At 56.5% G+C, this 13679-nt stretch overlaps 1 protein-coding gene across 1 annotated transcript in view; it reads right to left on the bottom strand.

The window, feature by feature from the left end:
* The window catches only part of SRRM3 (serine/arginine repetitive matrix 3), a 150855-nt gene that overhangs the window by 22336 nt on the left and 114840 nt on the right, over positions 1-13679 (bottom strand). Inside the window, exons 7-12 of the mRNA XM_075073934.1 lie at positions 9771-9800; positions 8123-8191; positions 5813-5848; positions 3562-3612; positions 3369-3473; positions 2001-2178 (exon numbers count right to left, since the gene is read on the bottom strand). Of these exons, the coding sequence (XP_074930035.1) occupies positions 2001-2178; positions 3369-3473; positions 3562-3612; positions 5813-5848; positions 8123-8191; positions 9771-9800 (469 nt within the window). The remainder of the gene's footprint in view (positions 1-2000; positions 2179-3368; positions 3474-3561; positions 3613-5812; positions 5849-8122; positions 8192-9770; positions 9801-13679) is intronic.

Below are 13679 nucleotides of genomic sequence, written 5' to 3'. Positions count from 1 at the left end.
GAGCTGGCTGGAAATTTTCAACAGAACAGGTCTGTCAGAATCTGCAGTTTTGCTGAAATCCAAGTGTTTTGCAGGAACATCTGGATTTCTGTCAAAAATGTCATTAAAATGTCTAAACAAATAGTTTGGACTTTTCCATTTCCTTTTGAGAAGGTACAAAATGTTTCATTTTGACTCTCATTTTATTTTGTTTAGACATGTATATTATATTAATTTACTATTGCATATACTTAACATTAATTGGAATATATAACATTTTATGTCATTATATCATTAACTAGCTAAAGTTTCCACATTACCAGAACAGAACATTTAAAGGTTTCCAACTTGAAATTTTTCAGATTTTCCTTCCTGTGAGAAATTGACTTTTTGCTCCAATTTGGATCAGAAAAATGTGAAAATCTGGAATCTCCTCTGGGAAGGAAATTCTGTTTTCCAACCCGCTCTGAGAGATGCATTCAAAGTTTGTGAGGTGCCCAGACGCTCTGGAAACAGGAGCCAAAGAAGGGCCTGGGATAAAGAGGCAAACCCTAGTGTGTCTGGTTCTCCTGGAAGCACATTAGGAACGGGCCACTGGCCCGTACAAAGGCACAGTCCAGCATTCTGCACCTATAGCGTCAAGTACCGTAGCGACTTAGGCCATCAACATCATACACTGGCATGGGGCCTCAATAAGAAGTCTGCTCAGGAGGAGTTTTGGGCTCCATCCTGCATGGTGCTGAGCGCTCTGTCTCCGATCCGTCAGAACATGAGCACAGTCCCATGGGAGTCATGGCAGGTTTGAGGTCTGTGGGCAACTTTCGTCGTGAAACCCCCAAACCACATGAAACTCATCTGGTTTGGGGACAGCCCTGAACCCCAGCCAAGGTTCCCCACCTGAAGCCAGGTCCAGTTCTGAGCAAGCAAGGCCTGGCTTAGGCTCCTGGGAGAATCACCATCTCACATGGTATCAGCAGGATACCAGGAGAAGCTCTACCAGGTTTCCCCCCCTTGACTTTTTCAGGCTCCCAGGGGTTGAGCTCTACACGGAGAGAAACCAAGGCTTCCTACCAAGCAACCAGGGCTCTCGGGAAAGGCCCAAAGCTTTGTACGAGGAAGGTGGCTGGAGCCAAAGTGGGCACAAAGCCTCCAGACGCAAGGGGAATAGCCAACATCTCTCCAGCCCCTGCTCATGCAGAAGGACTGAGGTTAGCTAGCCAGACCTACAGGCCATGGTGACACTAAGCTGCAGGCCTTGCTCGCTCCATTGACTTCCATGGAGTAAGGGTGGCAGGGTGTGGCCGTGGGGACAGATCTGAGAGTGGAGTTAGAGAGGAAGGCGGTGGAGGAGGATCCCGGTGGATGTGAGTCGAAGGCTCCCATCACAGTGAGCTCCCTGACTCTACTGACGCTGGGCTCCTTCCTCAGAGGGCTTCCGTCATTCTGGCTAAGCCAGATGCATCGTGGGGAGGGTGGTGACCAACTTTCATCAGAGATGCTGCTACCCTTTGGTTATTGAATCGGGTCCACTGGAAAGCACCATGCAGGGCGGAAGATGGCACTGAATGCTCCTCGCCCCTCCTCGGTGCCCTTGGGAAGAGTCAGTGAGGAGGGGGCAGCTGGAAAAGCCCCCCTATCTGCTCTCCTCGGGGGTGTTTATTGGGAAATCTTGACGTGAACCATGAAATAAACCTCAAAAGCGCTTCCTGCTCCCACCCACACCACACGCCCCTCCGACCACACATGTCCAGTCCCCCAGCAGTGCATCGGGCTGCCCAGGCCTGGGCCCTAGGCACATGTCAATGGTGATGGAGGGGGTCAGTGTATGGCACGGCCTGTCTGGCAGACACAGGCGCCAAGAGCTGGGCTCGCACAGGTGAGTTTGCCAGTTCTGGCTATGCAAGCGCTGAGCGAAGTGAGTGAAGGAAGAGGGTAGATGATGGGGTGGGGAGGAAGAAGGCAGGGCAGGGCAGGGCAGGGAGGGGTGGGGGCGAACAGTGGTAACAGAAGAGCATACGTACATCCTGCTGTTTTTCGCCCGGGGTGCCGTGGCTGTGCCGGCCATTCTGGGTGCTGCCCTTGTGCCCGTTCTGGTGCGGCGTGGCCGAGCGGCTGTGCCAAGTGCGAGAGGAAGACGGGCTACGGCTGGAACGCAGGCTGCTGGGCTTGTGTCCATCCTCTCTGTGCTTGGGGGTTAGTCTGCAGGAAACAGCAGAGGGCAGATGACTGGAGTGGGCTCCTAGGAGAGGCAAGGGGGGTGGGGGCAGCTATGGACTGGGGGAGAGGCAGGTTGGCATAGCATCTCCCTGACCAGCATTATACACAAACACACTGTCACTGGTGGGGCTGCTCCCACAGTGCTCCTTGCTGACCATGCATGGTGCTGCAGGTGTCTCCTGCCTCAGTCTCCCCCTCCAACATGGGCCTTCACACACAGGCTGGAGGTGGTGTCCTCACTGAGCCCTCTGGCCAAGTGACTCACTCAACCTTAACCCTTCCCAGGGTAACAAGAGGTTCTTCCACCCGCTGGGCCTCTCTGCAGCCCACCCTGCAGGCTCAGCTCCAGCCCTCTGGGCTCCCTTCCAGTCCCTCTGCTCTGGGACAGAGCCCTGACTCCCAGCTGCTTCTCTGGAGCCCTTCCAGACCCTGCTTCAGGACCTACCACAGCAGCCCACATGCTCCCTGTAGTTCCTACTCAAACTGAGCCCTCTGCCCTTTTAAAGTCCAGGTGTTTACCAGGCTGTCACATGACCCCATTAGTCCCACCCCCTCCAGCTGAGAGGCAGCTAATTATGGCCCAGGCAGGGCTGATTGAACAGAGCTAGCTGATCCAAAGCCACCTGGCCCTTAAAGGGGCAGGCCACCCTGTTATGCACACACAGATACCTCTACACAGACTGCTCCAAAAGCGTGAGTCACATGAGATTGGTGTAAAAATCAGATTTGTTTTTAAAAAAAACCCAAATATTGGGGGCTCTTTATTTCTTGTCTGGTTTTGGAGCCTTCAGGGGTCACATTTCTAAGCTTTTCTCCAGACCTGCCAGGGCTGGAAATGCCCCCTGACTCCAGGTGCTGGCGCTTTCGAAAAGTCCCAAGGACCGCCAGGCTGGTGGTGCTGCGTGCTGCTGGGAGATCAGAACCAGCCCCCACTCTTCTCGCCCCATAACACAAGGGGAAGGGAGAGGCAGGTCTAAATGGGGGAGTCTGCATTTAAATCGAAGCTCACGCACACCTCTGACAGCCTCCCCTGCACTCTGCTCACCCATCCCTTCCCAGCCCATGACCCCATAGCCACCTTAAGTCTGCCTGCAACAGGTGGAGTCTTCCCCCACCTCCCACCTGCCTGAGGTCCAGGACAGGCCAGCGTTCCTTGGGGGGACAAAGCTTACCTGCCGGGCGATTTGGAGTGGCTGTAATCGGATGAGAGCGAAGCGCTGTGAGAGCTGCAGCTGCTGTGCCTGTGGCATCTGCGGGCTGGGGAGTTGCTGGGGGATCTGCAAGAGAGAGAGAAAAGGGAGAGGAGGCGGGTGAAGGACCTGGCCCCACCTGGAACCTCACCTGGGCTTGCATCTAAAACCTCACCTCTTTCGCTCTTTGGTTTTCTCTTTCCTTTTGTTCTTGGGGCTCCGGGACCTACGAAACAGCAGAGAACTGAAAACACAGAGGCAGTGCGCGGCCCAGCCCCTTGAGAGACATGTGGATGGGGAGGGGTTGTCTTCCAAGCTGCCATCCAACCGGCCAGCCCCATGTGCGGCGCTCAGCGTGGGTGCGCATGGGGGCTTCCACCAGGCGAGGGAGCAACACAACGGAAAAGGGGCTCTCAGGACCTCTCTCATGCCCATCCCCATCACAGCACGTGGGCTGAGACTGACAAGGCTGCACATGCTCCACGCTGGGGCAAATTCTCTGCTGGTGTCAGTGGGAGCGGCTCCAATGGCGTTTCACCCATTTACGTCAGCAGGGAATTGGTCCCATCACCCCTACAAAGATCCCGGCCAGACTCACTCACTTGGCAAGCTGAGACCTCACTGAACTGTTGGGTGCATGTTTACCTTGGCCCATCCCTGGCGATCTCCAGCCTTGGGTGATTTGCATTGGTTTCCAATCCCCCCACCCCCCACTTTGAATTTTGAGTTCAGATGCCCTCCCCCCGCCCTCACTCCAAATTCAAAGCAAATCTCCTTCAGCACAGTGGGAGTTTGGCACCGGTTTCGATGCTAAACCAGTGAGCAGCCCAGGTTTGCCAAACACTGGGCCCCATGTTCTGAGAGCTTCCCGTGACCCTTGGCTCCGTGTCACGGGGATTCTCCATCACCCGCAGTCTTTACATCAAGGCAGGGTGTCTTTCTCAAAGAGATGCTCCTGCTCGAGCAGGAGGCATGGGGCTGGATGCAGAATCAAGGGGGAGCTGCCCTGGGCTGTACAATGCAGATCACGAGTATCCTGGCTGGCCTTCGTATCGATGACTCTAAGTCTGCCACATACCCTAAAGCCGGAGGCCGTTCTCATGGGCCTGACACAAGGCCAGGCCATGGGTGCGACAAGGCAAGGTGCCTAACCTCCCCCCGACCAGGATGTCTCCATTGGAGCTGGAGGTGTCGTTTGCAGCTCAGAAGGAACCCGCACCAGCTCTGATTGAAACAGCAGGCTAAAAATAGCAGTGCGGGCAGCAGGAGGAACTATCCGCCCCGAGCACGGCCCTAGCATCTCGGACCAGATCGTGCCCCGGGGTTAGCCCCTGGCTCCATCGCACTCACACGACTGTTACCAGGTGGGTCACCTTGGACTGGAAATCACACTCCAGCACCAGCCTAGCCCTGCCCCAGGCCTGGACCCATTGAATCCCAATGGAACGGCCAATAGGGGGCCTGGCTTTTCCGCCCCCACTTAAGCCTTGTTTCAAAACACAAGGCAGAGGGCAAAGCCTTGTCCTCCTTGCGGGAGCAGAGAGATGTGTTTGGAGTTAGACCGGCAACCTGAAATAAGGCACAGATTCTCATGCTGCTGGGGGGCAGGGGGAGGGATCTTGGATCAGGAGAGTTGCAGGGGGAAGAATCCTGGATCTGGATCCCCCCGGCTGTGTAAGCTGGAAAGCTCGTCTCTCTCCCCAACAGAAGCTGGACCAATCAAAAATACCCCCTCCCTGACCTTGTCTCTCTAATTAGCATAGGGGTCAGGGAGGCACATCAGAAGCAGGACAGTGGATTTCTTTGCCTTCCTCTGAAGCATTGAGCTGGCTATCTGAAGGGCTAGACAAGCGGCCTGGTGGCTCCCAGGGCCTGTTCTAGTAGAGAGAGTCTGTTACCTCTGCACACTGAGGAGCAGATGTAGCCCATTCGCAGCAGCCCAGCCTTGCCGAATGCACAGGAGGCTGGGATCTGTTGGGAGCTGCCAGGCCGGAAGGCAGCCTCCCTGGGGCCCAGCCAGTACGCATCGTACCAACCTGGAAGCATCTTACCGGTGGCCTCTGATGGAGCAGGGGAGGTCGGTGCTGGCGGTGAAGTGAAGATGGGGCGTTACCATCAAGCAGCTCCACCCCAAGCCCCCTTTGCTCCTGGCTCTCAAGGGAAATTCTGCTGGCGGGATGTGCCTCTGGGGTGCAAATGCACCTGGCCCTGCTCCCGCACCCACTTGGTGTGGACACAGTCAAACAGCCCAGGGGCACACGACCCTGTCCGACCCAGGCCACCCCTGAACAGTCACTGGAAGGGAGCGAATTTCCCTTGAGGCAGGGGTTGGCAGAAGCCAGGAGGGAGGAGAGGGTGCCATGGGGGCACCAGCGAGTGGGGTGGGCCAAGCTAGGGGGTCAGGCTCTTGCACCGTTCGCTCTCACCTGCGTCTTCTCTTCTTCCGGGATCCAGACTCAGACCTGAGGGATGACAGGAACGAGAGAAACAAAGCAGAGGGGTTGAGATGCGCTCTGAGGGGGTCAGCCACGCACCTGTGACACCCTGAGGGAGGGGAAACTGGTAGCCGGGGTGCTCTGGGTAGAGGAACAATGCCTTTATATTTCAGTGGTGCATCTATGTACCCCCCTACAAACCCTCTATCCACTGTCCCCACATGCCTGCCTATCCAACCCTCCAGCCCCAGATATGCCCACCTAGTTATCTACCACAGACAAATGTATTTCCATGTTTTTCAGCGAGCTCTGCAAACCACCTGCAGCTGAATCTGGGTGGGAGGCAGCAGCGGTTTAAACAGCCCATGACACAGCAGCTTGGAACAGAGGAGGCAGAAGAATCCTGTGTCCATTTGAAATGGGGCTGGGGGTGAGAGTTAGTTCAGAATAGAATGACCTGCCCCAGGACTGAGGCAGGACCCCAGGGCGAACACCCCGACTCATGCAAAACATGGGCTCTCCACTAACCACAACTGGCCAGTACCTTGATTTTACATGTGGGCCCAAAGAAGCCACCTTCACCAGTGCAGCGCCCCCAGCACCATGCCAGGCCGTCGGCTCCAGGCTGATTCAGAGTCACCAGCTGTGACTTTCCTGGAGGGTTATATTCCAGGCCTCAGCCAGCCCTGCCCCGGTTACTTTATGAGAGCAGATAGGGTTGCAGCTCAAATCTGTCTACTTGCTACCGTAACTCACGAGTGTAACGTCCCCCAGTAACACCAGCGAACGGCTGCCCATGGCCGAACACTCAAGAATAGCCACGTACTATAGTAATACCAAGTACGGCTGCATATCACAGTAACACCTGCATGCTAAAAGGCGCAAGCCAGCTCCTCTAACAGTGTCTGGCCATCTTCTCTGGTTCTGGTCCAGCTGGGACGAATGAGGTGCTGGCAGGATCTCACCTCCCTGGGGCGTGTTAGCCCAAAAAGCAGGGGGTGGGGGGATCAAAGATTTATTAGTGATCTTTGATTCAAACTTTGGAATCCTTTAACCCAGTAAGATGGCAGTGTGCAAAGGAATCAGTCAGCTGCCTGGCAGGCCGCAGAAGGATTGGCTGAGCCACCCCTGATGTCACCCAGGTTGTGCTTTCCCTCTCGGGATGCTAGTTGCAGAGGGTCACAGGAACCAGAAGGGCGAGTGTGAAATCTAAAGGAAAGCAACCCTGCCCTGTGCGGTCTCTGGGGTGGAGGTGACCCTGAATGACTGATCTGAGGAGGGCAGGGGGCTCTTCAGCTGGACCCTACCAATGCCACTCCTTGGCTGGCCCTTGGGATTAGCACCTGGTGTGCTCTGTCCACCAGGGCTGAGCCCAGGGAGCACCACTCCCTGGTGAAACGAGGTCCAGTGTGAAGCCCAGGTTCAAGGGGAGACACAGGCTCAGCGAGGTTGGGATTTCACTGGTAGAATAGGAGGGACTTGGTGTCACCTGCTCCCTGGCCGTGCAGCCAGCCACTCCTTCTGCCATGGTGGCACCTGGCAGGGAGAGGCCAGACAGTGTGAGTGGAGAGCTAGGGAGACAGTATCCAGCGTGACACAGTCTGGCCAGGCCATGGAGAGATGTTGACGGGCCCGTTATGGCCATGGCTGACAGAGGGGGCTCTTTTAGCTCAGGCAGGAGAGGCTCCTGCTTCAGGATCCAGAGGTCCCAGGGTGGATCCCCACTGCCGAGGACCCGCCGCATTGGTTACAGCCCAGTCCTGCCTCTCCTTCAGGGCACGGGATGCCACCTGCCTCCTGCCAAGAGGCCATTTGCACCTGGACGGCCCCTCGCCCTTCCAAACTCCCCCAGCCCAGGGCCTGCTGCAGGCATGGGTGCTGCCTGGAGCCTCTGCCTGCTGCATCAGATTCCCCAGCGATGTCCTAATTGCTTTGCACGGGTCATTTATAACATCCTGCTGCCCTCCTAGCCTGGGGGCTGGGGAGCGCTGAGTTCAGGTTTAAGGGCCTTAGCCCAGGCGGCTGCTTTGTAAGCAGAATTGGCTGCCTGCCCTGCATTATTTACGACCCCGGAGATCCGCAGTGCAATACCCGCAGCTGCTGGAAGCTGCAGGGCCAGAGCCTGTTTTGAGTCAATCCAATTACACCCAGGGGAGCTTTGGCCTGTCCCCCCAAGCCACGGACGGATTAACCCTTCCTGCTGCGTGGCCCAGCCCAGCCCAGGAGGGAGCGAGCCGGGGAAGGAGGGTGGAGAAGGATGGAGCCAGGAGGGGAAGGATCACGGCTCCCCCGGCCCAGTACCTGTCTCGTCTGTGTTTCTTCCCATTCTTCTTTTTCTTCTCCTTCCGGAAGGGAGAGGAGCTGTCGCAGCTGGAAAGCAAACACGGGAGCCTTTGAGTGGTGGGTGGGGTGGAACTTTCCTGCCCCGGGACGGGGCCTCCTCAGAGCCACAGAGTTCGCTAGGACCAGTGTCTGAGAACATGGCCCCCTCCTGCCGGATACCCGGCATGGGCCCGAACCCTGCCGAACAGCCAGCGTCGCGTCCCCGTGAGCTGGCACACACCCAGCCCGATGCAGGGAGGTTTCAGAGTGAAGGGCTGAGATTAGGGTGACCAGATGTCCTGATTTTATAGGGACAGTCCCGATTTTTGGGCCTTTTTCTTATATAGGCTCCTATTACCCCCTACTCCCTGTCCCAATTTTTCACATTTGCTGTCTGGTCACCCTAGCTGAGATCTCTCCAAGCGGCCAAAGGGATTTGGACACTGAATTATAATAGGGTATTTAATTATAACCGAGCAACACCAAATTATAACAGGGTGTTCAAATCCACTAGGTGGCTCGGAAAATCTCAGCTAGCAAAAATAGTCAAGAGCATTAAAGAGGGTCTGAAAAATGGGGGAAGGATTTTCCTGGGGGGTCTTTTGATTGAAATTTTGTTTAAAAATGTGATTGAAATGTTTTTTTTAAAGGTTTGGCCACCTCTAAAAACACTTCGGTTGCATCTCAGCGCCACCTTGTGGTCCCTGCAGGATCTAACAGGAAACAGGTCACAAAGCCCATGGGCCAAAGATTCCTAATTACTATTATGATTTATGCTAATCATAGGTGCTGGACAAACACAGACTGAACTGAGAGCCCCTGCCCCAAAGAGCTTCCACGCTATAGAACCTCAATACATCCAGCTGGAATCAGATTCACCAAAGCCCTCCGCGCTGGCGCCTCCACTGAAGTCACCGGGAAATCACCCTTCTGCAAATCCTGGCTCCAGAGTTAGCTTGTGGGCGCCAGCTGGTGCCAGTCAGTGTTGCCCTGCAGGTTTCCCCGCAGCCAGCCCCAGCAGAGGATCTGACTCTGAACCCACCATGTTGTTGAGATGACGACTGAATGATAGCACTTCACTGACCCCTGAGGGTATCGCAGCACTGCAGTCACGGGCTGCAAGCGCAGCACATATAGACACTCCTGAACTGGCTTTGATCGCGTGGCCACTCCGCTATGTAGCGGGGGTCCTGGGCGGGCAGGGCTGGCTGCAGATTCACTGCTATTGTTCCTCGGGCAGCTAGATCAAAGCTAGCTCGGGTCTGTCTCCATGTGCTGCAGTCCCACCTGGTGGAGACATGCCCGTAGATACCCACCTAGCTGGTTCAGGGAGGCAGCAACTGATGCGCAGGGCATTGGCTCGGCGTGACGTATCGCCTGTTACGGAGCCAAATGGGCCACAGCCTGGCTTCGGCGGGGGCTCGACACGGACACGGCCCGAGCGGAAGCCGGGGAGGGAGCCGAGCGTTTGGCCCATGGCCTGCAGCTCTGGGAATATCGACTTACCTAGAGTGAGGGAAGAGTCCTGGGCTGGAAAGAATGGCCAGCCTGCTGCCTCCTCCCATCCCTTACATTTCAGGGGCGCCCGCGAGGAGTAGGAGGGGGAGCAGGCTCCCACGTCACTCACCTGCGCTCTGATCCGGGTTTCCTCTTTTTGCTGACATTGGGGGAGGAAACAGATAAATCACATGTTAGTGGCAGCAGCGTCTTTCCAGTGGGCAGCGGGCCAGAGCCCAGCACCCATTCAGTAGCTGGGCCCCTAATGGGGACCAAGCTGTTCCACGTAGCCCTTTCTGTAGGGCTTGGGGCCTGAATCCTGCTCAGTTACCACCCCCCTGATGCCAAGCATCAGTCTTCCCACACTGGGCCGGGCCTGCTCCCAGCATATGCCCTGAAGTTCGTTTGGCTGGGTCATGGCACGTCTCCTAATGACATAATTCCATGTGATGATTATCTCATGCACGCACAGTAATTACCTCGCTAGGACGTGGCAGTGCAGAGAGGGGAAACATTACGGGGCTGGTTGCATTCCAGGACAAAACAAGAAGACATTTAGAAACACACAAACTCCCATCAGAGGAGCCAGGGATCCCAGGGGCAGTGAGAGACAGGCAAGGAGGGGATGGCAGTGGCCACAGCGACAAAGGGTCTTTGAATGTGCTTGGCAATCGGGGCAAAGGGAATTACCCCTCCGCTGTTATCTCCTGTTCTCAGTTTGCATTTGAGCCAGGGTGGCCATATTTACCAAAGTAAAACCGGGTCCCTGCACGGGGCTGGTCTGAGCTGCCTGTCTGACATCACCGCTTGCCTGAGGACATACACAACCCCCTCCCCACTCCGTCTCCCACAGGGCTGTCCCGAGCCACCTGGCATTGCTGTTTGCCCAAGCCCCATGGCACCCAGGACTGGGGCTGACCACCCGTGCCCCACACCGCCCTGGGCTGACTGCCAGAGCCCCGCCACCCAGTGCCTCATGTCGACACTGGCCTCCCAAAACATTCCTCCACGCCCATTCAGCTGGCACTCTTGGCAACTGATCAGAGCAACCTGCAGCTGGCAAGGGCAAAAGGGACAAATGCCCAGTTTTACAGGACGTCCGGGACAGGGCTTAAAAAGGGGACTGTCCCCGCCAAAATGGAATGTATGTTGGTCACCCTCATTTGAGCCTTATTGTAAGGTGCATGTGTGAATGTCCTTCCCTCTGGCGGGTGTGTGCGCGCGCATGCCTGGAGCTGTGCATGTTTCTAGCTGCTATCTTTATCTGTGTGTGTGTGTGTGTGTCTCCATAACAGTGTCTTTCCTTCTCTGCATGTCTCTGGATCTGTGTGTATGTCGGTGTTGTATCTCAGTGTGTGTCTGTGCATAGCGGTCTCAGTGATGTGTGTGTCTGTATCTCTGAGTGTTTTGTGTGCGTGTGTGTGTGTGTGTGCAGGTCTCTGCCACAGCACCTCGCTATCAAAAATCCTGCCTCTCTCTCTGCCTCAGTGAGTGTCTCTGGATCCACAGCAGCTTGTTCACTGCCTGGGATTACAGGCAGCCTCCCCTGGCCCTGTCTGACCCCAGTAATCCAGCACCGGGCACTTGGCCAAGCCTGGCAGGACAAGGAAACACTCTGCCGCCCCGTGGCCACGGGGACCCATGGCCCGCCCCTGAGCTGAACCACACTCCCATCTAACAGGGTCACACACTGACTCCGGGTGGGGGCGGGCGGAATTTAAGGGCAATGTAGCTGGGGGTCCTGTTAATATGCCTGGGAGCTGGGTGACTAATTCCCATTGACCCCAAAGCTCGGTACTGACTTCTGACAGGCTAGGATTATCCTAACTCTGCACATTCAGGGAGTCACCTTGCCTCTTAAAGTGGTGAAGCCATATCCATTTCTGGGCCCTTCCCCCTCAAGTTAAAGCTTGCCAAGTGAGGAAAATGAATGGGTCAGACTCCCTCCGAATCGCCCTGTCACTGGAGGGGTAGGGGAGACTCAAGGGTGGTGTTGGGGTGCAGGGAGTCCCAGGGAACGGGGAGGGGGGAGCCGAACAAACAGAGAGGGTGGGTGGAGAGGAACAACGATAAGGTAGGAGTTGGGGGTTGGCTGGGGCACAGGAAGGGAGCGGGTCCCACAGGGTGGGGGCGAGGGGGGTACACACTCCTGTGAGGAGAGAGTGAATGGCCCTGTGACCAACTCCTCTTTCCTCATTAAGCGTGGCTCTTCCCAGCCTGCCAGGAAGGCAGTCGGTCCCTGATTAATCATCAGCCAGGCCAGGCTCATTAAAGGTGCTGGCTCAGCTCTGCAGACAGAGTCATTAGCGGTGCCAAGACAGGGGGAGGTGGCTGTGCCGGGCAATGAATGTGAGGAACTGCGGGGAGAGGGTATGGGGCAGCACATCCCCCGCTCAGAGACCCCCACCCCCGTGCCGAGGTGCCCCCAGGTAACAGGGCGAGGGACGTGGCATGGCCTGATCAGGACCTTCTAGACACAAGCCTGGGCTCTCTGTTTGGGATTCCAGCAATGGTGGAGTGCTCTCCTATCTGGGCTCAGCATGTGTCCCAGCAGGGCCGGGCCCAAGCAGGGCACTGGGGCTGAGCGAGACAGGTCTGCACACCCCAGCTGGGCGGGGGGGGGGAGGGAGGGGGCGCCCATGGAATGGGCCATGACATCTCTGCACAAGCTATGGGGACAGATGCTTTCTCCTCCCTGACTGCCCCACGCAGGGCTGTGGCAGTGCACCAGGTGGGCTCGACCAGCAGATCCCCCATGCAGGGGTCTGAGCCCCAATCTAACGCTGCTTGAGCCGCCTGGATAGCTGCATGGGGCAAAACAAGAGGGGATGGCACCCGGCGCGGCTAGAGTTTGGAGACACCCCCTCTGCCACACTTCCCCTTCGGTCTAATACGCTCACCCTTTGGGGGCCAGATCCATGGCTACAGCTGTGCAAAAGGGGACCCACACCTACTGAGGAACCCCCCAGCACCTTGGCTTTCCAAACCTGGGCAGCTCAGGGGTGTGACATGGTGGCCAGAGGGAGGCAGGACCGTAGCAGACAGATTCAGCAAGCATAAGCTAGAGCAGCCCGATGGTCCCTCTACTTTGTGCAAGGAGTCAATTTAGCCCTAGGATTGTGGCGGGGGGGATCCATCCCAGAGACTCTAGGGGGACAGACAATATTGCCTCCATCTGCCCTGGGAATACTGGAATTTCTATGAGGGGCTGGGAGCCTGCCAGACATCAGTGTCGTCACCAATTCATATGGGGCTTGTGGTCAGCACACCAGCTTGGGACAGACAGCAAGTGAGTGAGCTTTTTGCACCAACAGCTTCCTGTCTGGGTGGAAAACACTCCAAAGAAACTTGCAATGAAGCCCTAAAACCACCCCGAGTCCATGGACCCAGCCTTGGTCATGTGTCATTTCCAGGGGAGGCGGCACGGATAAATGCTGGGCTGGGGCTCTGGACTCCTGGGTTTTACAGGCACGGACTCACTGTGGTGGGGCTACACTGCAGTGGGAGGTCTGAGCACTGCCCGGGTAGGTTTCCCTGAGCTTGCTTTGTTCTAGCAGTGAAGCCAGAGCAGTAACCCTGGGTAGTTATTCGAGTGGCGGCATTAACTTCACTGCTATTGTTACTGGAGCTGGCTGGATCAATGCTTGCTTGGGTAGGTCACCAGGTGGGGCAGGCACCTCCTACTGCAGAGTAGACACACCCTAACTGACCTTAGACAAGGCATTCCCCCTACCCCCACTTTTGTGCCTCAGTTTCCCCATCTGTAAAGCAGGGATAAGAGAGCTCATTAAATGCCAACCCCAGGGGGTGCATCTCTCCAAGTCGCCCCTCCCCACAGTCTGACTGGTCCGCGTCCTGCTGAGGCTGCAGCATGAGCCGCTCAATGCGCCAGCCAGGGCTGAACTATGGCAGGTCATTGTGGGCCCCTGGCGGGATGGGCCTGAGCCTGCTGCTTGGGCACGAGATGAGGGAAGAGTCAGGGCAGGGAGCTGAGGGGAACGGCAGGAGGCCGAAGAAGGGGCAGGCTGCTGCATCGATG

This window comes from Chelonoidis abingdonii, chromosome 20, assembly GCF_003597395.2.
Source record: "Chelonoidis abingdonii isolate Lonesome George chromosome 20, CheloAbing_2.0, whole genome shotgun sequence".
Classification (NCBI taxonomy): domain Eukaryota; kingdom Metazoa; phylum Chordata; order Testudines; family Testudinidae; genus Chelonoidis; species Chelonoidis abingdonii.
This window is presented reverse-complemented; position numbering and strand designations above follow the sequence as displayed.